Source organism: Protomyctophum parallelum, assembly GCF_964188405.1.
Source record: "Protomyctophum parallelum genome assembly, chromosome: 23".
NCBI classification, from domain to species: Eukaryota; Metazoa; Chordata; class Actinopteri; order Myctophiformes; family Myctophidae; genus Protomyctophum; species Protomyctophum parallelum.
The window spans coordinates 10,860,920-10,885,161 of NC_139715.1; the positions used below are offsets into that span (position 1 = coordinate 10,860,920).

Sequence of the window (24,242 nt, forward strand, 5' to 3'; positions counted from 1 at the left end):
TGTGTGTGTGTGTGTGTGTGTGTGTGTGTGTGTGTGTGTGTGTGTGTGTGTGTGTGTTTTCACGTTAACATGCCTCCGTCCAACTGTCGGAGCTTTCAGGTGCCTGTGCCACGCAACCCAATCTGTGTCCGTCCCAACATGCATTTCACTGGTGACACGTGATTTGCGGGGAGATGAGTCCCGTGGGATCGTGTGGTGATGTAAAAACAATATCTGTACAGTAAATATGACAGTTGCGTCGGTAAAATGTAGCCTAGCCGGATTCTGGGAGCGTGCAGATTTTTTTTGACATGGAGAGATGTGTGCTAATAGTGTGGCTCGGTCGGAGATAGACCACGGACAAATAATCAGGTTTTTATTCAAAAAAGTGGGAGCGATTGGTGCAGGCAATGAGGAGATACGGTGTAATGTTTCTGACATTCATTCATTCATTCATTCAGACATTCGGTTAATTATAGTATGATATGATGAGGAGAAGAGTCTGTTAATGAGCTACCGGGTGTGCCTCTCCTCTCGTCAGTTGATCTTTCCGTCCGGCGCCTTCGTTAGGGCCGACATCGCTGATTGGGGGATGAGCCTGTCCGTCAGAGCGCCCAGCAGGGACTACGGCAACACACGGGGCCTCTGCGGGACCTTCGACCGGAACAGCAACAACGACTTCCAAGGATCGGACGGGGGTTCCTACGGCACAGATGACATGGATGGATTCATCGAGAGCTGGAGGTCAGTCAGTCACGTGGGATCATATACAGATTACAGAGCTTGACGAAATGACGAAATGAAACACAATGGGTTATAAATTAATGCTTGAGCAAATGCAATGGGTTATAATGCTTGAGCAAATGCAATGGGTTATAATGCTTGAGCAAATGCAATGGGTTATAATGCTTGAGCAAACACAATGGGTTATAATGCTTGAGGAAACGCAATGGGTTATAATGCTTGAGCAAACACAATGGGTTATAATGCTTGAGGAAACGCAATGGGTTATAATGCTTGAGGAAACACCCTTTTCAAAGGTTTACAATGCGGGATGGGGAAACGCCCTTTTTCATGGGTTAAAATGCTTGAACAAACATGTTTTTCTTGAGATAAATCACTGTCAATGATGAATATAACACTTTTGGAAACGTCTGTACTTCAATATATTTTGAACATTTTTTTTAATGGAATATTTTACATTTGTGTAAAATATACCTGTGTTTAGTGATGGTGTAACCAAAAATATGTTTAGTGTTCTAGGGTTAATTATTTTGTGAGTGAAAATAAGAAAGCAAACAAAACAAACCCTACCTATAGACAGTGAGAGTGGTAGGGCTCTGAATAAAACAAACCCTACCTATAGTGAGAGTGGTAGGGCTCTGAATAAAACAAACCCTACCTATAGTGAGAGTGGTAGGGCTCTGAATAAAACAAACCCTACCTATAGTGAGAGTGGTAGGGCTCTGAATAAAACAAACCCTACCTATAGTGAGACTGGTAGGGCTCTGAATAAAACAAACCCTACCTATAGTGAGACTGGTAGGGCTCTGAATAAAACAAACCCTACCTATAGTGAGACTGGTAGGGCTCTGAATAAGAAACAAAACAAACCCTACCTATAGACCGATTCCGATTCTTTCCGGGGAAAGATACATATCGCCAGTCTTACCCAATACCAAATCTTTCTGTTTTATGAACACAAGGCTGCTGTATTTTATACCTCATACTAAGCATTTAAAGTATGAGGTATAAAGTACACTGGCGTTATGTATCTTTCACTGCTTCGTCTCAACCATTACTCAATGGCTCTGGTCTCAGCCACCGCGGTGGATATTAGACATTCCGTTTTATTTTATTTTTTATGTTGCCACTACTGTTGGATCAGCCATAAACTACACAGGTTCATCTCGATGTTCTGGGCATCTTTGTAATGTTAGTGTTAGTAAAAAAGCAGGTAAAGGAGTAAAGTTTGAGGCAAACTAACATCAGTCACTCTGCCGTTCACTGTAGTGGAAGAGGTGCACCTGGTGAGGGTTTTACCCCCGCAGCTACGTCGAGTCCGCCTACAGGAAATACGTGGGCTGCGACCATGAGACCAGCTACGGAATCGGTCTATAGGCTCTGAAGAATGCCAATGTTGGCCAGTTGCAACCGCACACAGACACAGCCTCTAGGGCTTTTACTGTTCATTTTGCATTCCAAAAAGACAAAAGTCAGCCTTTGTTCAATTCAAGATCTCTGTTTGCCATCAGTTTTCATCAATTGTGAATATAGAACATGCACAACACAAATGTTTTGACACAGTGAGCCTCAGCCATGTCCAGGAGCCTGATTTCAAATTAGCACAAGTAATGAAGCCGTGGATTGAAAGTAGACAAATGTGGAAATTAAGTCAAACTCGACCTTGTTTTCAGACCTCTTTTCTCTTTCTAGCTGGCTGAGCACAATGTCGTTGTCTTTGTATCTTTGTCAGAGTTAGAAAGTGTGTATGTTGTGTTATAATACAAACTTTTAGTCCTGTGAATAGCATTTTGCAGTACAGCACCGTTGTATGGTGTCGGATTTATTATATTGTATTACATGTTGTGGTAAATGTAAGCTTAGTGGAGCATATAACTAAACTTAAAGATGTAGTGTTTTCCCCCCTTAAAGTTGATCATCAGGTACTATTAGGATGAAGATTTTAAAAAAGAATTGTACAGAAAGTGTTAATATTTGTATGTGGCCACAGCCATTAGTTCATTAAGTATACCTGGTTTTCACCTTAGCACCACCCACTTGAACTTAAGCCTCGCCCACAGCTGTTGTTGTATGATAATGAGGGAGGGGTTAGGGTTATGATGACACTAACGTGGGTTCACGTGGCTTTCAGTTTTCAGGAAGAAACCAAATATTCACAGGGAAGACATTATTTTAATATTATAAACACACCTGGGGTTCTATAGAAAAAAGGCTTCATCATCAGGGCTGATGAAGACCTGATCGGAATCATGAGCAAATAAACGTGATCGGGACATCCCTAGTAACAATAATATATCCACATCATGATATTAGACTGGATATTGTCTCATTTGTCTGTGATTTTGGGGTTTGACTAAATGCCTAAATTACAATTGTTCCTTGCGTCATTAGCATACTTCAATGGCCTCTATGCGCACACGCCATTTTGGAAAGAACTTGGGGCTCCTTCCCTACTTCCTTCACAGGTGTTACCGCTGCTACTAATGAAGCCAAGGCCCTGTTCCATTCTGGTCAAACAGAGTCAGGGTTCTGCTATTGTGCATGTTGGCTCACTGGAAACACTCTGCTACACCAGTGTGTCCCAAAGTGTCCTTGAGTGTGTTCCAAATGGCAATGTACGGGTGTGTAACTATGAGAGTGTACAAATGGAACCAAATGGACCTGTATGGGTCCATTTGGTTCCACTGTACCACTGCGCACTAAATGGAACAGAGCCTTAATTCGTATCATTGATAACCCCTGTGAAGGAACTAAGGAAGTAGGAAAGTTGGCTGCAAGTAGGAAGAGTTATTCTGTGTGCATATAGCCCTTTGACTGAAAAGCAGAGACCACCATCATGCCCAGGTGTTTTACCTCCCATCCTCTGTCTTTGTGTTAGGATAGCTCCCGGCGAGAGTCTATTTGACAAATCCCCCCCCGGCGACGCACAGCAGGAGAGCCGGAGGCCTTTCTGCCAGTGCCGAAACGGCCACGGCGGTGCCGTCCAGCCCTCGGCCTCCAGGGGCATGAGGCACCTGTACAGCCGCTCCTCGGCCCACTCGGCCTGCATGGACCACCACGATGTGGACTACACGTCGTTGTTCCCCTCCATGGACACCACTCTGGAGTACATGAAGAGCTCCGCGGATAAACACGAGCCACTCAGCCAAGGTCTTTGTAGTTAACGGAAACAAATAATCAGAAATAGAAAGGGCCCTATGCACACATACCATTTTGGAAAGAACCTTGGGCCCTGTTCCATTCTGGTCAAACAGAGTCAGGGTGCTGCTATTGTGCATGTTGGCTCACTGGAAACTCTCTGCTACACCTGTGGGTCTCAAAGTGTCCTTGAGTGGGTTCCAAATGCCCCCATACGGGTGTGTAACTCTGTACAAATGTGTGTTACTCTGAGAGTGAAATTAAAAAGTTTGAGAACCACTGTACACTAAATGGAACGCAGCCTTAATTAGTATCATTGGTAACAACTGTGAAGGAAGTAGGGAAGCGGCCCAGATATATTCTGTGTGCATAGAGCCCATTGAGAGGGGGAAAAACTAAACAAACAAAAAGCAATCTAGTTAACAGAAATGAAAATAAAAATAAAAATGACTAAGAATAACTAACCAAATCTAAAATGCTAAAGAAAATGTGCTTAGTTTTAGTCTTCTTAGCTACTACACTTATGAAATGCGGTCATGTCGTTATAGAAACAAATTGTCAAAATGTAATTATTATATATTATTTTTACAAAAGCAGCCGATCTACAAGCTTGAGAACAGGGTTTAAGTTGTAAAGTACAAACATTACAATTTGTTCAAATATAAACGTATCCTTGCAGACGACGTCCTGGCCCTGTCTAAATTCAGCAGCCATCCTTTGGAGAGGAGACACTCTCAGGCGTACAGAGAGGACGGAGTCCATTCCTTCGTGCTGCCCAAGCTGAAAGAGGACGACCTCCTGTCTCTCAACTGGCCGAGCAGACAAACGTCGACGTACGACACATACGACTTCATCGACCGTCGCCTGCAAAAGAGGCACACCGGCCCTTTGCCGGATTTCGGACAAGGCGGCATCATCGACACAGACGACTCGGACTCGTTCCGAGAGACCGGGCGAGAACACGTCGACGGAGGCGAACTCGACGGAGCGCTCAGGGAAGACCTTATCCCTCTCTCTGCAGACCGGCCCAAGAGGCAGACTCTTCCGTTGGAGGTCGGTGGTGGGAAGTAACTAAATACTGTATTCAAAATGTTACTTGACTAAAAATAGTGTTGGCACCAAAAGGAAAAGTAGTCGTTATGCAGAATGTCCCATTTCACATTTTAGTTTTTCAAAGCTTTTCAAAACATCTTTTGAAAATAGTAATACAATACAGTACAATAATGCAGTAATACAAGCTTGCAAGGTGTTGCGATGCATTGTGAGCTTGTAGATCAGCTATTTTATTATCCGATTAAACACACTTTGTTACTTCACACACACCCCCTCTGGCAGACGGAGCCGCTGGAGTTCCGTCCCATTTTCCCCGCCCAGCAGAGTCTGAGCCAGGCCGACCTGGAGAGCTTCTCCTACTTCTTCCCGGAGGACCACCAGCTGATGGCCGAGGAGTCTCGCCCGGCGGTTGTGCCCCGCTGGCCGGCCCCCAGCGGCCTGACCTCGGCCAAGGCCCTGGAGGTGTGCCAGGCAGCCCTGTCCAACTCCACGGTGGGCGCGGTGTGCGGCCGGCTGCTGGGCCGCCGCCTGGGCGAGGCCGTGGACCTCTGCATGCTGGACCTCCAGCTGAAGGACGACCTGGCCTGGGAGGAGGCCCTGGTGAGTAGGAGCATGGTCTGTTAGATCAAGGGTTCCCAAACCTTTCAGGCCGTGCGTGACCCCCCCAAATAATCAAATTTAAACTGAGGACCCACCACACTGACAAGCACTTGGAATTGTAGGCATTACATTTAGTTTGACTCTGTTCCACAGATAATTCTGAGCTTGTAGATCGGCTATATTTCACAATATTGATTGTGGTATTTATTAAAGGTTTTAAAAGTCATTACATTTTTACTTTAGAAATGTGCAGATACCACTCTTACGTTAGAAAACAATGTTTCACATTAAGCTAATCATCTGGGGACCTCCCAAAATCATTTGGGGACCCCACTTAGGGTCCCGACCCCCAGTTTGGGAACCTCTATGTTAGATCAAAACATGTTCATGTCAAGGACCCAAATGCCATGTATTTTGCCATAATCATTTAGCTGGGGACCCCCTTGGAACCCTGGGGGTCCAGGGACACCACTCTGAGAAGAGGTTAAATGTATATATATATATATTGTCTACGTCCAGGTGCCATACTTGGAGAATGAGTGCGAGCGGAGGTTGCTGGAGAACCGGACCGTGCGTGCAGCAGAGCTGGGCGATGCTCCGGGGGAGGTGGTGACCGCCCTGCGCTGCCCCAACCTCTGCAACGGCAACGGGCACTGCACCGAGTGGGGCTGCCAGTGTTACCCCAGCTACAGCTTCTACGACTGCAGCCTGACTATCAGTGAGTACGCTGTACTATACGGCCCTGTTCCCAAATGTTTCAGCTCAGGACCCAAACTTAAAACAAGTTGATTATAATGGAATAACTTAAGTTCACAACACGGTGGAAGATTGGGAGTGAATCTCTAGTTCTAACTGCAATGGGGTGTTCGCTCCACCGTTTGGGAGCCGAGGGGAAGAGTCTGGGAATTGTGGAGTGTTGTCCCGGATGTGTTAGGGAAGGTTCTAACAGATTCCCTGCAGAGTTTAGATGAGTAGGTACTGGGAATTGGAACGTCGCTATACAGTAGGCTGACCTTCCCATTCTGTGTCAAAGTGTCCCTGAGCAAACAGCTCCCCGCGCCCCAATAACAGTAATACAAAACATTTGCCAAACAAATGTTAACTTATAAGTACGACTATTCTCCTGACAGTATTCTTTGTGTCCTGATAGCTCAGACTATAATCTGTCCTGCAGATCCTGATCGGCTAACCGTATTCTTGGTGTCCTGATAGGTCAGACTATAATCTCTCCTGTAGATTCAGATTGGCTGCGCGACTTCAATTTATATCGTCTGCAAAGCGTTTCAGTTTTTTTGCCGACGCTACAAGTTGAAGCTGTGCGTGAGCGTCATTTCCATCCACCAGCTGTTTAAAAACCCGGAAGAGACGCCTGCTCTAGGCGAAGATGTGCTTGCGCCCATAGTCTAACCGTATTCTTGGTGTCCTGATAGGTCAGACTATATTCTCTCCTGCATATTCTGATTGGCTGAACAGTGTTCTTCTGTGTCCTGATAGGTCAGCCTGTGGAGGTGACAGACCTGGAGAACAGAGGGCTGTGTGACATCAGACATTTTGACTGTCGCAGCGTCAGGGTGTTTGGCCTGGGCTTCATCCAGTCCCCAGACCTCAGCTGTCTGGCTACCAGACTGACGGTAAGACCCTTCACAATGTCGCCACACGTGTCTAGACCCTCGAGGATAAAACGCTATCCAAACCTACCTGGCCCTATGTGAAAAAGGCTTTGTCAAGTATTATTATTTTTTCTATATTTCTGGACATTCCTTAAGACCACCTTAACAATGAACATAACATCTGACACTGGACTCATGTTTTTACATGTGTGTGTGTGTGTGTGTGTGTGTGTGTGTGTGTGGGTGGTCCACAGTACATGAATGGTGAGTGGTCTCCAGGTGAGAAGCAGAGGACCAGAGCCACGTTCCTCAGCTCCAAGGTTCTGGACTGTGCCGTTCCGTCCCTGAGCAACATGGCCGCCCACACAGAGGACTTCATGATGGATGACAAGCCCTACGCACGCTGGGAGATCCAGGTAGAAACACTTCACCATGTTGAGGAACTTTTACTATACTGGAAGATTTCTATTATAATTTGATTATTTCTATTATTATTATTTTCAAAATGATGAAAGAAATTGATATATATTTTTTATATATAGGCTATATATTTTTTTCTTTTTTGAAAATCTTTTGAGATAATAACTTTAAAGGGAAACCCATGTAATAATAAATGGGTCCGTTACACAAAAATGGGTCCACTGCACTGCTTTTTTAACCCATTGAAACTGGAAAAGCATCTGTGACATTTTAGATTTCTGCGTTGGCTATTCAGATGTTTAAAGTGTTTTAGTTTAGAAGGCATTTCTAGAATCGGCATCATGTATTAAATTAAGACCGTTCACATAATCTTAATGGATAAAAGGACAAAAACAAGCTTTTCTTTTATTTCCTGGTGACTACTGAAGTTTCTTTCCAGCCTGCTTTTCTCAGAACCTTTTCTCAAGAGTGCCCAGACTGCCCCTGGAAAAGCAGCAAGCTGCTGCTTGAGTTTAGTTAGTTCAACGTATCTTAATGTAGTGTGTCTGTTCCTTTGCTCTGTTTTATCGCACAAGGTATAATAAGGAGACATGTTGCCACTGCATTCTGTCTGATTTGTAATTATTATGAAATTAGACTAATTTCCCACAGTGATCGCTCTCACAGTGATCGCTCTCATCTGCTGCCCTTTAACCAGGTTCACCTGAACATGATGATCATTCACTGGGTTCCACTTGGGAAAAAAGAAAGAAAAGAGGGAGGGAAACTCGCTTCCTTGCTCTCTCCCACGCTATTAAGTTACCACCAAAAGTACTGGAAATACTCAAGTAAAGTAGTAATGCCCCAAAATTGTAGTACAGTACTTACTGACTTTATTATACCACTGCCAACCTTGTTGCTTAATATTGACTCACCCACCTCTTCAGACTCCATCTTAGCCCGTAGCACTTGCCCTAGCCCCAACAACCTTACTCAACTTATGTAGTTTAGATAGCATTTTTGTAGACATAACACACTCTATAGTCTATACGCATAGTTTCATAGTTTCATAGTTTCTTGATGGCTATTCTTATGTATTTGATGTGTTACAACTTACCACCACATTTTGTTCTTGCTTACTGTACTGTCACTCTGGATTAAGTTAGCGTCTGCTAAATGCCTAAATTGTCCACTAGGTAACGAACGACGGCTCCCAGTACAGTCAGACCAAGGTGCTGACCATCTACGATGGCGTGTGCCAGATCTGTGACTCCTCCCCCTCAGGACTCTGTAAGTTAAAGGTACAGTAACTCGGCACGCATTAATAAAGACCACAGATAACGACAGTTAACCACTTTGACCCTATATACTTTGTTGATCGGGGTCCCCCTGGGGTCCATACTTTTTCTTTCACGATTTTCACCCATTGTCAATTCAGTATTTTAGCCATGACGTAAGCGCCCCCCCCATAGAGTTATACTGTGTCCCTCCGTCGAGCAAATGGACTGTTACCACCTTCAATAATAATGATAATAATAGTCTTTATTGTCTCCACATCATATATTTTCTTTGTCATGGACATTAATAATTCTACTCGAGTAGTCGACTAATCGATCGGAACGGGTCTCAGTCGACTGACCACCTCTCAGTCGATGTTCACCGGAAAAAGAAAAGAAATTCCACTAGGTCTGTGGGGGACATAAACACATTTGAACATGCTTTCTGGCTGTTTCTAATCAATCTCCAATGTGCATGTGGAGACAGTGTGTCTGCCTGTGTGGCAATGTGCCACTGCCTGTGACTTGAATCGCACAGTGCGCTGGCCTGATAGACTCCAGAATCTCAATCTCACCTGCTGCTGTGTCGATGTTCACCCAACATCGACCCCCATTCGTGGGGGTGCTCAGTCGACTATCAGTCGACTAACAGCAAATGTATTCATATTAATTTCGACTATACAAATCCTTAGTCGGGGACAGCTCTAATTGTCACATGGCCGGACCGCATCAGAAATGTGAACGGGTGATTTCAGAGAGAGAAGGATGAAGCTGGCACGTTTTGAGCTTGTAGATCGGCTATTTTAGCTATTTCTGAACACGTCTGTGTGTGTGTGTGACAAAGTAGCGCATTTTGTTAAAATGCGACTTCCAAGTCGCCGGCCGTTTCAAATGTAATATAAGATGGAGACGAGAGGTTTCTACCCGACTGCGACGAAAATGTGATGAGCGGTGCTAAAATGGAGACCTCCAGTTGTTTAGCAGTTGTTTAGATGTCAATGTGCAGTGAAGCATTGTTGCATGTACGGTGTGGGACGAGTTGCATGTCTGCGATAGCACTTAGATGTTGGATGAATCAAGCAAGCGAGCAAGCAGATAAGCAGTTTTCTCCCTCGCTGGTCCAACATGGAGCAATCAATGTCACATTTTAAACCCCCATGCATGCTCCCCTCCTAGTGCACACACACACACTACACACGGACGGACGCACCTCACACACACAATCACACACACACGCAAATGCCAGGGGATAATCCATGCTCGCCAATGTTGAATCAAATTGAATTACCTGAGGTAGAGATGGTATGTTAGATTATTTATAGCTCATATCCTGTCTGTTATAGTCCAGAGAGAGAGAGAGAGCAAACCTGTTGCTGAAAAGTTCAAAATGTTAACGGCCCAAATTCATTTTATAGACGTTTTCTGGGAACTGTAGTGCTTTAACTTTCTAGTTCTAAGTTAATGATTTAAAAAAAAATGTATGTCTTCACGACTCCTCCAGCTAATATTTTCCTGTCTTTCCGTTTGTCGCGCTCTCTCTCTCTCTCTCTCTCTCTCTCTCTCTCTCTCTCTCTCTCTCTCTCTCTCTCTCCCCTCCCCCCCCCCCCCCCCCCCCCCCCCAGGAGAGGACATGTACCATAGACGGGATGTGTTTTGCAGAGGGAGACTCCAGCCTCACCAGCCCCTGTCTCATCTGTGACCCCGATGCCTCCAAGTTTTCCTGGTCGCTCAACCAAGGTATGGTTCCATTTGTACACTCGCTTTATCAGTTAAATTAGCACTGAGCTTTTTTTTTGTTTTTATGTGATTAAACTAGACCTAATTTTGCCAAGGAATTTGGGATCCCCTGGAACCCCCTCAAGGACCCCCGGTAGTACCCGGTCAACAGACCAGAGACAACAGACGTGTTCCATTCATATAGAGACAACAGACGTGTTCCATTCATATAGAGACAACAGACGTGTTCCATTCATATAGAGACAACAGACGTGTTCCATTCATATAGAGACAACAGACGTGTTCCATTCATATAGAGACAACAGACGTGTTCCATTCATATAGAGACAACAGACTGGGCTTGGACGTGTGTGAAGACAGGCCAACAGGCCAGGGCTTGTTGTGTTGAGCCCATCACATCCCATCACATCCCATCCCATCCCATCCCATCCCATCCCATCCCATCCCCCGGCAGATAGATGGCCTCTCTTTGACTGTTGCTTTTTGATGTGCTCCTGCGGAGAGAGGAGCGGGACAACAAGAACACGGATATCCATCCTGCTTAATGGCTGCTGCACAGGAGAGCTGTGGGACCTTTCAGATCATGGGTGGGTGGGTTGAGGGGGATGGAGGGGTTTGAGAGGACGTCCGACCTCCGGCCACGAGTTTGATCTGGCCCATGAGGAAATGCCTAAATACAGGAAGAGCATCTTCAGGAATATATAAAAATAAAAATAAACATTCTCCAGGCAGCAATTACTTTGTAGCTTTGATACAAGAAAATAACATGGGATAGTTTCTTCTGGGTGGTCTGTTCCGGGCTTTAAGTGCGCCCGTGTTAGGGATTATAGGCACGTGTCTTTGAGGTCCCGTTGAGGGGGTGGGTGGAACATCAGGGGGTAACCTCTTAATCCCTATACTTAGTTTACCGTCCGGAATCACAAGGGCTCTATACAAGGTCCTCATGACGGACTCAGCTTTTCACCTACCTTTGAAAATCATAGAATATTCTGCGTCGCTCCATTCGACACACAGGTGCTCTCTAATAACGCTCGAGGATGTCCTAGAATCGGACAATAATGATGGTCAATACGCAACAATGAGTTTGAAAGATACAGGCTGTGATTGAGAGCCTGCTCTGTGGCCATTGCATGCATGATTGGATTGCATTGTAGTGGTGTTTTCTATGGCTTCTAAAAGCGGGCGATAGCGATAACCATGGAGAATCACCGAAACCATGGATGACCCATAGGTTAACAGCACCCTCCAGTGACCACGTAAAACATGTCAAGGGCAGCTAATGCGTTTAACATTACACAGAAAATATATCTTTATTCACTTTCATGGGGCCTTTATTTGGTGTAAAACAGACCTATATGGAATAAGACCATTTAAAATGGTTTATTTCTCCAACTATAACATTTATTTTTTCAAAATGTTATGTTAACCCTAATGTATATATCCCAAATAGTCCCTTTCATCTTAAACATACATAATCATAAACTCACAAGTCCTACAGGGATCCGATGGTAATTCCGAGCGCTTGCGGTTATGGTTAGGTTAGGGTTTGAGGTATGGGTTGTCGGTCTAATGACTGTCGGACTAATAATAGTGTCGGACCTAAAGCCTGTAGCCTTCCTACAAGCTCACGAAGCATTGCGTTGCAACGCGTTGTGAGCTTTGGTTCAGAGGGAAATACTAGAAGACTTAGGATGGAGCCCTGGGCCTGGGGGACTCCATTCAACAACAACAACAACAAAGGAGGTTAAAACAAACGACACACACTGAATTCTCCCCTCTCCTTTCCTGTTATTGTATCTCCCCTCTCCTCTCCTCTCCAGTGCTAATTTTGACTTTTGTCATAGTCTTTTGAATACAATTTTAGTTTTAGTCATATTTTAGTCATCTGGAAAAGTTTTAGTTTTAGTCTACTTATCATAAGATTTTAGTCAACTAAATCTACTCTACAGCTGATTTTGTCAACCAAAAACATTTTGGCGGGCCTTGACGGCGTCGTAACTAATTTTACACTTGGTTTAATGAATGTGAAAATAGCTCCTCTCTCCCTCTCCCCACAGTGAATGAACCCCCGACCTTCCACCGTCCCGCGGGCCGGCTGCGGACATTCCCCGGGGAGAACTTTGTCTTCCAGTTCTCTGCCTCCGACCCCGAGGGCTCTGCACTCCTCTTCCAGCTAGAGGAGGAGGGCCGGGAGCAGGAGAAGCAGGAGCAGGAGGAGGAGGAGGTGCAGCTCTCCCCAGCAGGCCTCCTCATCTGGAAGGTTCCTCGCCAGGAGCGGAGGCCTCGGCGCTCCTTCCGCTTCATGCTGTCGGACGAATGCAACGCCCAGAGCACCACCCATGTGGAGGTGAGGGGAGGGGAGGGGAGGTTTACATTTTTATAAAACGGACAGTCTTAACTAGCCTGGTTAACAGAGAGCCAGTCTTAAAAGCTTTGACAAAATATTAAAAAAATAGATCTACCAGCTTTGTGAGCTTGTAGATCTGTTATTTTTACCACTTTTGCGCGAATATGAAATATGAGAGATACAAGGTTTCTGCCTAACAGCAACACATCATGTAACAACAAGCAAAGCAGAGAGGGGAGAGGAGAGGTGGGGGTGGTGAAGAGGAGTTGAGCATTGCGTTTGTCCTCCCTCTACAGGTGGAGGTGGTACCCTGTGGCTGTCAGAAAGGGGGCACGTGCGTGACGGATGTGAATTTCCCAGCAGGCAGTGGGAGGTTCCTATGCGTGTGTCCCGAGGGGTCACAGGGTGACCTCTGCGAGCGAGAAGTGGACAGGTGTGCGTCGTCCCCGTGCACGGTCGGCGTGTGCGTCAACGAGGCCCGCGGCTTCAGCTGTGAATGTCCTACAGGGCTGACGGGTGAGTCACGCACACACACGCGGGCACGCATGTGAGCACGCTCATTCGCGCACACATGCACGTGCGCACATACTGTATGCATGCAGCCTCCCCCCACACAAACACACCCCGACGTAATTATAGCTTTGATTTCTTCATTCTGTTTTTCTTTTCTTTTTTCTTTAGTTTAGTTTTTTAATAGTTTCAGAGTTGTATTTTTTTCGTGGGTATTTGTCAGGGTTGAGATTCAGAAAGAAAGAAAGAAGAAGTTAAAGAAAGTATTCATAAAAACATGCCCTTTATATTAACCACTCCCCTTTGAAATCTCATTTCCATTCATTTGTGTGACAGAGTCTAGAGACCTGCTAATGCATGGTTGGCTGCGGGAGTACAGCGTTGACAGACAACTCCTTCAGCCAATCAGCGTAACAAAAATAGTGACGTCATCTCCAGTCTCCAACCGTAGACTCGAGCCCGGTTTTGGCTTGGCGTATCACTGCCTGCAGCTACAATTTTTGAGGGCGATGGCCCCTCCTATGTCCAGCTTTTAGCTAGTCTGTAAACAAAAACTTTGTCCTGACACAAACATGAAATGCCATTGACAATGAATGGGCAATTTTAAGTGTTTGTGTGAAGACAAACACTGAAGACGTAGGTGAGGGCGCAAATTCTGATTGGCCGGAATGAGACGATGTATGATGATGTACGATGATAAGAGTGCCCCTCACTTCACACGGTGTGATTTTTATTATTATTAGAAATTATGTCTTTGCCATCTGCCTACCAATGATTGTCACTGTTACTTACAATGAACATTATAGTGACCAACTATATGAAAATGGACAAAGCACTCCTTTGCAACCATTTGCATGCATGCAGTTTTTGTTATTTTGCACACATGCGCACACACGCACGCACTAACGCACGCACGCACACACACACACGCACACACGCACACAATGACACACACAAACACGCTTCTCTTGTTGTGTGTGAAGGTGTGACGTGCAGGGAGGACATTAATGAGTGTGAGAGGAAGCCATGCTACCCTGGGGCTCCTTGCATCAACAGCTTTGGTTCCTACAGCTGTGCCCCCTGCCCCCAAGGCATGCTGGGAGATGGAGTCACTTGTACAGGTACAGTAAGCTCAAGGTGTCTAACTCATTTACAAGTGTGTATCCGCCTACAACCAGCTCAGTGGGTTTGTGGTTGGAGTGTACATACACCCTGCGATTGGGAGGTCAGGGGTAGAGGGTTCAATCCCAGTTTGAGTACAAAATGATTACCCAATTCCTGACTGCTTGGCACACAGTATTAAGGATCCATGCAAGTCCCTGCAACATACTAGTGTCATGTCCATGGGACAGGAGATAGACTCAGGAACCATTGGTTGGTCCATTTAAACCCACCAGGAGCGCAAGCAAAAGCGCACAGACACTGATTTTCTTCTTCTCCGTGTAAATGAATGCAGTCGTTCTCACTGGAAAAATGAGTGTGCCTGCGCGCATCCTCATTAAAATGCATTGACCAGCCATCCCGCTGTGGCCTTGTGCAATAAGGTGTTTGTGGTTTGCCAGAAGTGTACCTCCCAGCCCTGGCAGAGTAGTTCTGGAGTAGTTCCAACGGATTGTGTGCCCCTGGTTTTTCCCTAGTGGGACTGATTGAGGGTAGCTAAGGGTAGTCGGGACTTGATCACTCCCGGATGGGTCGCCTGAGTGAGGGGTATGATGTTGCGAGACCCAAAACCCAGTTGACCTCAGGATACATCACTGAGGATACGTCCCAGGTGCATCCATGCGATGTTTTTTTGCTATAGTGGTAGTTTTTTTTTTTTGGGTGGGTTAAAAAACATAAGGCTACTTACTGACAGTCAAAAGCTAATGTGTCAAAATCAATAGATGTGATCGTTAAGAACTCGATCAGCTATGGTAAACCTTTATTCTCTTGTGGGGGGAATGCAGTTCCAGCCTCACCCATATGATGGGTGCTCAGATTCTTATGATTGGTGGGGGGGTCCAGATATACTGGGCGGGCCGGGGGTGAACCTTTTGAACTTTCTGATGGCCCAGATGTCATTGGCAAAATATAAAATAGAACTTACTGTAAGTAATTTAGATAATTTCAGTTGTTTCCAGAACATTTCTGTAACACGTGTTTTTTACTTTGCGGGGATCAGATGTAATGATCCACTTTATTGGCATATTCTCTGCACTTGTAAAGTTGTAAAGATGGAACTCAAGTCGTTTACAAGAGTAAATGACTTGGCTGAGGTAGACTGGATTTTGCCGTCCTCTCTACAGAACACTGATAACAGACATGGATTCCTTTTCCACACGATCTGGATTTTATTACAGGCAGAACCTGAGACTATAATGAAAAACTGCAGGCTTTTCTCCTGAGCTGTCTGCTCCAACCAAACTGCAAGGCACACATAATAAATAAATAACTCCCACAAAACTAAACTTCGCTTTTGTCATATATCCAAATGGAGATCTTTATACTTAACTGGTTGAGTCAGCAGAAAGCCCTGGCCTGGATTAATTGTAAGATATCACATAACCACACCATTCCGGATTGGCGCTTTCCAATGCAAAGTGTGGTCCAGGGACTCCCAGGGGTCCTTGAGTTAATCCACTTAACCCCTATATTGTACTTTAGTTTTTATACAAAAAGTGTTTTGAACTTGTAGAATGCTACAAGCCTTGTGAACTTGTAGATCTATTTTTGAAAATGTAAAAATAAATAGTTTATTATTGTATTATTATTATTGTTTATTTTATCTATTCTATTTTTGTTAGTTAGTTAGTTTAGTTTCCATTGTGATCCATTGTACTCAATTACAAAGGCATAGAAATACACAATACTTAACATAATATTATCATAACCAACACCAATAGATCTACAGTATGTACAGAGATGCAAAGAAAAGGCCGGCTGGGGAGCGTTTGGTGAAGCCACCGAGGGAATCAAGACTTTTTAAAATGTCTTTAGACGGGGCCATTCCACATCTTGGTGGCCGTGTATAGTAGAATGCATTGTTTGTGTCGGATTCAGGGGGAACGAGGTGTTTCTGGTGTTTCTCTCAATCTAGTGAGTTAGACAGGTGGCACATGGGCACTGTTCCTTTGAATAGTTTAAAGACAAAGCCCATGTGAATGACTATGGAGCAGTGCATGGAGTGAGTGGTATGCAGGAGTTGCTATCGTTCCGTCCCTTTCCCTGCCTCTGGGATATGTCTGCAAAGTTGCCCTTTAATGTTCCTTGGCTCTGATCTGTCACCTCTACCTTCTGTTTTTCCTATTCTTACTCTCTCTCCCAACCTCTCTCTCTCTGTCTGTCTCTTTTCTTACAACCTCTCCTTTTCATCTCTAGCACCCTCTGTCCACTGTCCATTGCTTCATCGCCCTCAATCTCCCTCCTTCTGAACATCCATCTCTCTCAATGTATCTCTATCCATCTCCCCTCATCAGTCTTCTCCTCTGTGGTGTTGTCAGGCGGATGGGTTTCGGTGCATGTGTGAAACATCCACAGCTGTTGCCCGGGGCCACTGGCAGCAGCAGAGCACACTCAGCACAGCGTCTGCCAGGGTCTGCTTTGTGTTTTAATGCAGGCTTAAAACCGGACGCACGCTTTACCAGCGCCAACCAAATACTGGGATCTACCACAGTGTGCAAGTACTCTGTACTAATCTTTGCTTCAAAACAGAATGCTATGATAGGCACGTGCAAAACAGAAAAAAAAGTACCAAAGGTATTCTTGATGCCATCAATGTGTTCATCACTTTAATGGCTTTGTCGCAGCTTCTAGAGCTTAGCAGTGGGCATGGTTTTCTGGACCCACTGAAAACTCTCCAATTCAAATTTTACCATAGAGATTTACAAAAATATAAATAAATATCAATTATTCTAAGACTAGAATCAATTCTGTTGAATCATGAGCATAAAACCTTTGGTTCTGTGAAAAAATAATATAAATTCAATTATACTACATTTAATAAATACCCTGGGTTTTGCGTATGGGAAAAATGAATGGCCGATTTTTCAGTGGGTCCGGAAAACCACGGCCACTGCTATGCTCTATATTCTGCACATTCATGTAGTAATTTTACGCCCCTAATCGATGAAGTCTCATTGATATAAGAGTGTCTTCATTCATTTGCTGATAATTTGTAACTTAAAAGTAAATCGTCTGTGTCAGGAAACCTCATAATTATGTCCAAAACTGTTACTTTTCAGGATTCAAATTCTAAAACAGCAAAAGTAGCTACTACTAGCTCTCTACAAGCTCAAAATGTGTGACTTCGCAACGCAATTTCAATTTGTGGAACTGCTACATTTTTGTGATGCTGATGGTATGATCAAGTAGGGCATTCATTTAAAAAAAAACTGAAAAAAGTTAAATTAAGGTGGTTTCTGCCCAACAGAGCAAACAAATAAGGGTAAAATAAAAGCAAGTACAGTAGAAAATGATCAAAGACAATGGTAATACTCATTCAAGTAAAGGTGACAGAAACTAGTAACACTTAAGTAAAAGTTCTAATCAAGTACTGCACCCACCTTAACCATGGGATATTTACTCGCGTCACGACGACCCATAAAAACAAAAAACTGCTGCAACCCAAAATGGGTCACAAGCCTTTGTTTGAGAAACGGTGAACACCGTTTCTCAAACAGTGGTTCTTTTTTGGGTCACAGGCTAAAAAGTGCACCTGGCATAACTGTGTATCAATGTAACATTGAAAGGAATCTCCTTGATCCGTGTTTTGTTAGGGCTTTTCATAAATATATCTCCTTCGTGGGTAAGTGATGCTCAGTGAATCTCTGCGCCAGACTAATATTGACCTCGACCATGCCAAATGACACATTCAGGGGACTATTTGATAAAGTATCCTACATGCACGTACACACACACACGTACGTCACACACACGTCACACACACACACACACGACTTCCCCAGGCTTCTGGCATAGGATTGCACGCACATGCACACACAAACACACACAGTATCATGGTCCATGACAGCGGGTCCTACAGTGCTAGCTGTTAGCTTAGCTCCCTGCCTGGCTCATAACCATGCCTCAATGACATCTACATACAAACTCTCTCTCTCTCTCTCTCTCTCTCTCTCTCTCTCTCTCTCTCTCTCTCACTTTCTCTGCCACCCCTTCTAGTCTCTCTCTTTCTCTCTGTTTCTCAGATTAGTGTTCCCAAAGTGTGGTCCGGGGTCTGGGGACCCCTGAGGGTACTTGAGCTAAATGTGTTATAATACAGTATTGCATAACCTGAGGAAGACTTATCTTGTCGAAACATTGGCTGAATTATTTAATACCTGTGTTGTGGGGTATAGATTTATTCAAATCAATATGTGTGTAGCTGTGAATTGTGGGATAGGCTTAACTGGAAATTATAACCACTCAAGAACAAACATGACGATAAATCTCTCTTTCTCTCAGAGGACCCCAGTCTGACCACCGCCAGGCCCAGTGCTACATCTGCTCCTCGTTCCACCGCTTCCAGGGTCCCAGGTTTGATCCAGCGCCCGTCCAAACCAAAGCCAGAGCCTCCCCGGAGGTCTCCAGGTAGTAGTCTGGCCCGCACCCGTCCCAACAACACTCCAAGAGTTACCCCGGCCTCGTCCCAAACTACGGTTAACAATCCAAAGAAGATTATAGGAATGACACTTGACCCATCCCGGTCCAAGACCTCAGACGGTTTGGGGAAGGTTCCAGATATTATCCCGGAGCAGGTCAAACCCGGTCACTTTGCGGTGGGTGAGAAGGCCTCTGCTGTCGTCCAGCCAACAGGGAATGGGAAAATACATGCTGGTGAGTTTTACAGAATGCACAGGAACACCGTCGGTGCTCAGTCTAATCTGAGAGAGTGCAAATGTTACCAAATGGACCACATCATGGGTCCGTTGGTTACATTTGCACACTCTCTCTCAGAGTTACAAATGATTAACATCCCATCTGATTTCACTCAAGGAACCCCTTGGGCCAATTACATGTTAGGGGCCCCAGCCTACCTAGAATTATGCTCCTCCCACCCTACCCAGAATGGGCAGCCGGTGGGCAAGAAATCACAATACTTAAGTTGTAATGCAGCTTGTGTAATGGGAATTTTACAGTCTTGTGGTTCCAGTATAGTTTCATTAGGTAATACTATTTATATCCAATTTCTTTAGTTTTTACTCTGGGACTCCAATCTATAGTGTAAAATCCATTTGGTTCCATGTGTACACTTAAACACCTCCATTTGGACTGCTGGTGGTCCCCGGAAACGACATTGAGAACCATGGTAAAACTCAGCCCTGAGCTCAACATAACCGTGCTATGACATCATTATGTGGTGTTGTTGTGATGTCATCAGGTTCCGTGGCGGCGGCCGTGTCATCGACGTGCGCCAGCCGCCCGTGTTTCCCCGGGGTGCAGTGCATCAACCGCAGACCCCCGCACGTCGGATACGTCTGCGGTCGCTGCCCGCCAGGCCTACACGGCAACGGACGCACCTGTACCAAGAGCGCCAAAACGGGTGAGCTTTTCAATTTGGAATGGAATTGAGGCCTTATCATTGTTGTATTATCCGTTTGCTAAACGCTTGTCCGGGGTCGGGTCACAGAGTTTCCAGCAGAGAGTTCCAGACTTGCCTTTCCCAGCAACATTAACTACTTCGTCCTGTGGGGTCCTGAGGCGTTGCAAGGCCAACGTGGAGATATAATCCCCCCACACCCCATCTCGTCCTCGGTCTGCCCTGAGACCTGATGCCAGTAGGGACGTGCCCACTGCCCAGAGTACCTCCCAACTAAAGGGAAACCAAAGGGCATCTGTACTACATGCCCAAGTCCACCTAAGTGGGTGCTTTTCAGCGGCTTTACTTTGAGTCTCTCCGGGAATTGGCAACTCTATTTAATTAATTTCAGAAAAGACCCATTTAATATTGAAATCTCACTGAAAGTGTTTGAAAATACCGCCTGTCACAATTGCATTGAATTTGTGCAACTCACAGTTGGGCGTTTTCAGAACTGTCTAGACATTTTAAGAGATTAATTTGTTTCATGTTGAGGCCTTTGTTTTGACTGATTGGTCTTGTCTTGTTTTTGTTGGGTGTGATGGTGATTTGATTGCTGTGAGTAAATCACAGTGGGTGGCCTGACAAACTGTGTAAATCACGTTGAAATCTGTAGAGACTGTGACTGCATGCAACAAATACTAACATCTGCTTGTTTGTCATTGACTCACATTTCCAGCATTGGTTTAAACACTTAAACAGTAACTATAATAACATGTACTGCGCTATTTACCTTATTTTGTTATTTCTTCAACCATGCCACAATAAGTGGGGGAGGCTATGGCCTCACTCACACCTTCGCATCTAGCATACAACATTGTTGGATGCTAGATGTAAACAAAGGGTAAGTGTCATGGCCGCCCCAATGCCCCAATATAGAGTCATCAAATCTAGACTGCGTTTTTTTCCCAATGGCGCTTGCTGCCAATGACGTGTTTCAAGGTTTTTATTGATTCAGAATGGTCTTAATGCTCCGCTACGCCGTGGTCCGTCAATTAAATGATCTCAAATATAGTTAACCACTTAAACCTTGTACTTTGTTGCCCGCCCGGGGTCCCCCAGGTCTCTGTATTAGATCCTGTAGGATCACCACGATTCACCACGTCTTGTATGGGGGGGACCCTGGAACAAAACGCATTCAGATGGTGGAGGGGGGTCCATGGCCATATACGACATGTACATACACCTTTTGATTTGGGTGTCCTCCTTGGCATAGAAAGAAGCTTGAGAACCGCTGGTGTGGAAGAACGGTGTTTGTGACTGTGTGTGTGTGTGTGTGTGTGGCTGTGCGTGTGCGCGTGCAAGTGGAGCGAAGCTTGAGGGAGTTCTCATTCGGAGGGCTGACGCGCCTCAGATCTGGTTTCAGTCCAGCTGTATGTTGTCACCACGGTGTTTACACATGCTGTTCGGCTGCGGTTCAGAGACTGTTCTGAACATCTCTGTTCCCTCCACTCTGGTCGTCCTGCATGACGGGGGTCTTCAATGAAACAATAGACTACTTATTATTATTATTATTTAGTTAATTTATTGCGAGTGAATTGTTTTTATCCGTTTTCTATAGCTGTCCATAGTAGAAGTGCATTATATAGCCTAATGAACACACACAAGCAAACCAACTTGAGTGTGCGTGCCGCACGTGCATCATAACAGCGGCCCGGGCGTTGCGTACCTTCTGTCAGAACAACGGACCCTGCCGGTCCGGCCCGTAGACACAACGGACCATGTCTTACCATGGCTTAACAACCGTTTTGTCCCGACCCTTTTGTGTGATTTGGGCTTTAGACCAACATGTTCGTGCCAGCATGGGTGATTAGATTTATTTCCTGATCGCCTCTTGTCTTGACTGCTTAAACATGATGTCATGCTCGATAACAGGCTTAATAAGCCCAAAGCTTATTGATGCCAGGTACTCGATAAGCTTGTTATCTGGGCTTTCTTTTTTCGGGTATCGGATTTCGAGCTCCATCCCTACTTAAAAGTATACTAAGCTGGTTATATTTCGTAACAGGCAAGGGCCCCCAGACTGTGCGAACAGGGAGAACTGTTGTCGATTAAATAATCTTCCAAAAATGAAGGAATGACATAATTCTTCAGGGTGAAGTATTGAGAATGTATTAAGAAGATTCGGCAGAGAAACAATATACAGAGAGTGAGGAACAGGCCTCCTTGCCTGTTCCAGCAGCCCCCCTGGGCGCAAGTCCCCCAACCCCATTCTCAGACAGTCCTCCAGAGATGCCACACTGAATGTCCATACAAGGATCTGTGCTAAACATAAGGGCGACACACAAATAAGTATACCTTTGCTGACAGCGTGGAGAAGTCAAGTCAGCTGTTGGATTGACAGCTGCATGAATTAGACTGAGCACATTGGTGAGTAAAGAGACTTAATGTAAGGAAGATAAATACACATACATACATAATGCATATATCTGGCACTGTAGTTGGCATTCTAAAATTCCCATTACAGAACAGTAACATGCGGCTCATCTGCGTTTAGTTCTTAGGAGAGGCGTGCCTCAGAGCTGCTGCTATCACTCTCCTCTATTGTACAGTCCGTTTACGAGTACACGGCCGTGTTGCCAAATATGACAACAGCATCCTACAATGTGCACATGACACCGCACAGCGACTGGCCTCGCAGTGATGGGAGGGCCCGTCGGAGGGAGACGGAGGATCTGACCATATGGTGCCATGTTAACACCCTCCAAAACGCTATTACTCCTCAGGAATTGGGCTAAAATAAAGGGCAGCTGATCTTTAGTCACAAGCTCTTGTTAATACTTTTCATTGGTTCAATATTTTTTTATTAAACACACAGACACACTTTCAGTCTAGACATCTTTTAAAATTGCAAAAATAGTTCTAGTATGAGGAGTATATAGGGGCATCTTTTTTTTTCTTTCAGAAAAAACAACTAAAAGTTAAAAAGAATGGAGATATGTGGTTTCCATCCGACGGTGACAAAGTCATCATTGACTTCAGAAAGATCCAAGGAAATCACATTCCACATTTCCAACAATGGGCCAACTGTTGGAATGGTTGATAGTTTTGGATGTATTGGTATATATTCATTTCGGACACTCCTCGATGCAAAACCAAATGCAATCCTCGATAAAAAAAAGAAAGAAACACACACACACACACACACACACAGTTTCTCGAGATTTTGGTATGAGATCCAAGCAAAGCTCTCGTGCTATCGTGTGTTTCCGACAAGGCTGTGTCACGGTTGTGGTTTGGCAACCCGAAGACCGTAGAATGCTACGAGGCAAAGACAGCATAGCGAAAATCATGTATTGGCACAGAATGACCACGTTACCTCATACCATTTACATCACTCATGAGTCATCACCAGGGGGGCAGTCAGACAGTTATTTGTGAAGCCTGAAACTCCTGAAAGTTCATATAATGGCCTGTTGTGGCGCTGTCACTGGACCCAAAAAAACCCCATAGCCCCATAGAAGTCCATGTATTTGGGCCCAACTTCACCTAGACTGTATTACCTTAATAAACATGGTCATGAATACTTTCTGCTTCCAGTTTAAAGTTTAGTTTAGTTTAAAGTCTCATTTCTAATGTCATAATATTCTTTTTGGAAGATTATGGTCCCATTTATAAAATAAATGACCATAAAGTCGCGTATGTTCTGAGGGGCGTGGCTACCGTTACAGTCTATGATCGGGATTCCCCTCCCACTCGAGTCAAAATAAAAACCAACGGAGAAGAAGGGGGGAAGTCCCGCCTCGTCTCTGGGCCAGCCAATGGCCAGCTGGGCCAAAACGGAGCCAGCCAATGGCCAGCTGGGCCCAAACGGATCTAGAAAGATGGCGACTTACAGTGCAGGAATAACAGGCTTCATTTTACGTCCATGTTAGACCCGGGGAACGCTTTGTCCATATTTCTTACAGTCTATGGTCATCACTGATAAAAGAAACCCCAAAATATTAACCACATAATGCCCATTATGTGAACTACATAATGCCTATTATGTGAACTACACATAAGCTTGTAGTTCACAGTTTTTTCTGCAAAGTGATTTGGTCCATTATAAAGGCATTGTGGGAGCTGAACAGCTGATATACTCATGTGCTGTATGTATCCTGTATTTGGTGTACTGTATATTGATATGTTCTGTATGTATCCTGAATAAGTGTACTGTATATTGATATGTGCTGTATGTATCCTGTACTCAGTGTACTGTATATTGATTGTGTATAATGTACTCGAGCACGACCGATGCCAGATCTTTGGGTACAAAGCCGCTCCCGGGTTTTGGAAAGTCCTAGACCACTGAT

General features: G+C 44.8%; 1 protein-coding gene across 1 annotated transcript in view; it reads left to right on the top strand.

The window, feature by feature from the left end:
- The window catches only part of LOC310853889 (von Willebrand factor D and EGF domain-containing protein), a 74,580-nt gene that overhangs the window by 30,726 nt on the left and 19,612 nt on the right, over positions 1-24,242 (top strand). Inside the window, exons 11-24 of the mRNA XM_083758361.1 lie at positions 521-723; positions 3,602-3,873; positions 4,541-4,914; positions 5,197-5,514; positions 6,034-6,232; positions 7,009-7,145; positions 7,379-7,540; positions 8,720-8,824; positions 10,423-10,537; positions 12,595-12,884; positions 13,181-13,400; positions 14,378-14,515; positions 18,834-19,205; positions 19,750-19,911. Of these exons, the coding sequence (XP_083614487.1) occupies positions 521-723; positions 3,602-3,873; positions 4,541-4,914; positions 5,197-5,514; positions 6,034-6,232; positions 7,009-7,145; positions 7,379-7,540; positions 8,720-8,824; positions 10,423-10,537; positions 12,595-12,884; positions 13,181-13,400; positions 14,378-14,515; positions 18,834-19,205; positions 19,750-19,911 (3,067 nt within the window). The remainder of the gene's footprint in view (positions 1-520; positions 724-3,601; positions 3,874-4,540; positions 4,915-5,196; positions 5,515-6,033; positions 6,233-7,008; positions 7,146-7,378; positions 7,541-8,719; positions 8,825-10,422; positions 10,538-12,594; positions 12,885-13,180; positions 13,401-14,377; positions 14,516-18,833; positions 19,206-19,749; positions 19,912-24,242) is intronic.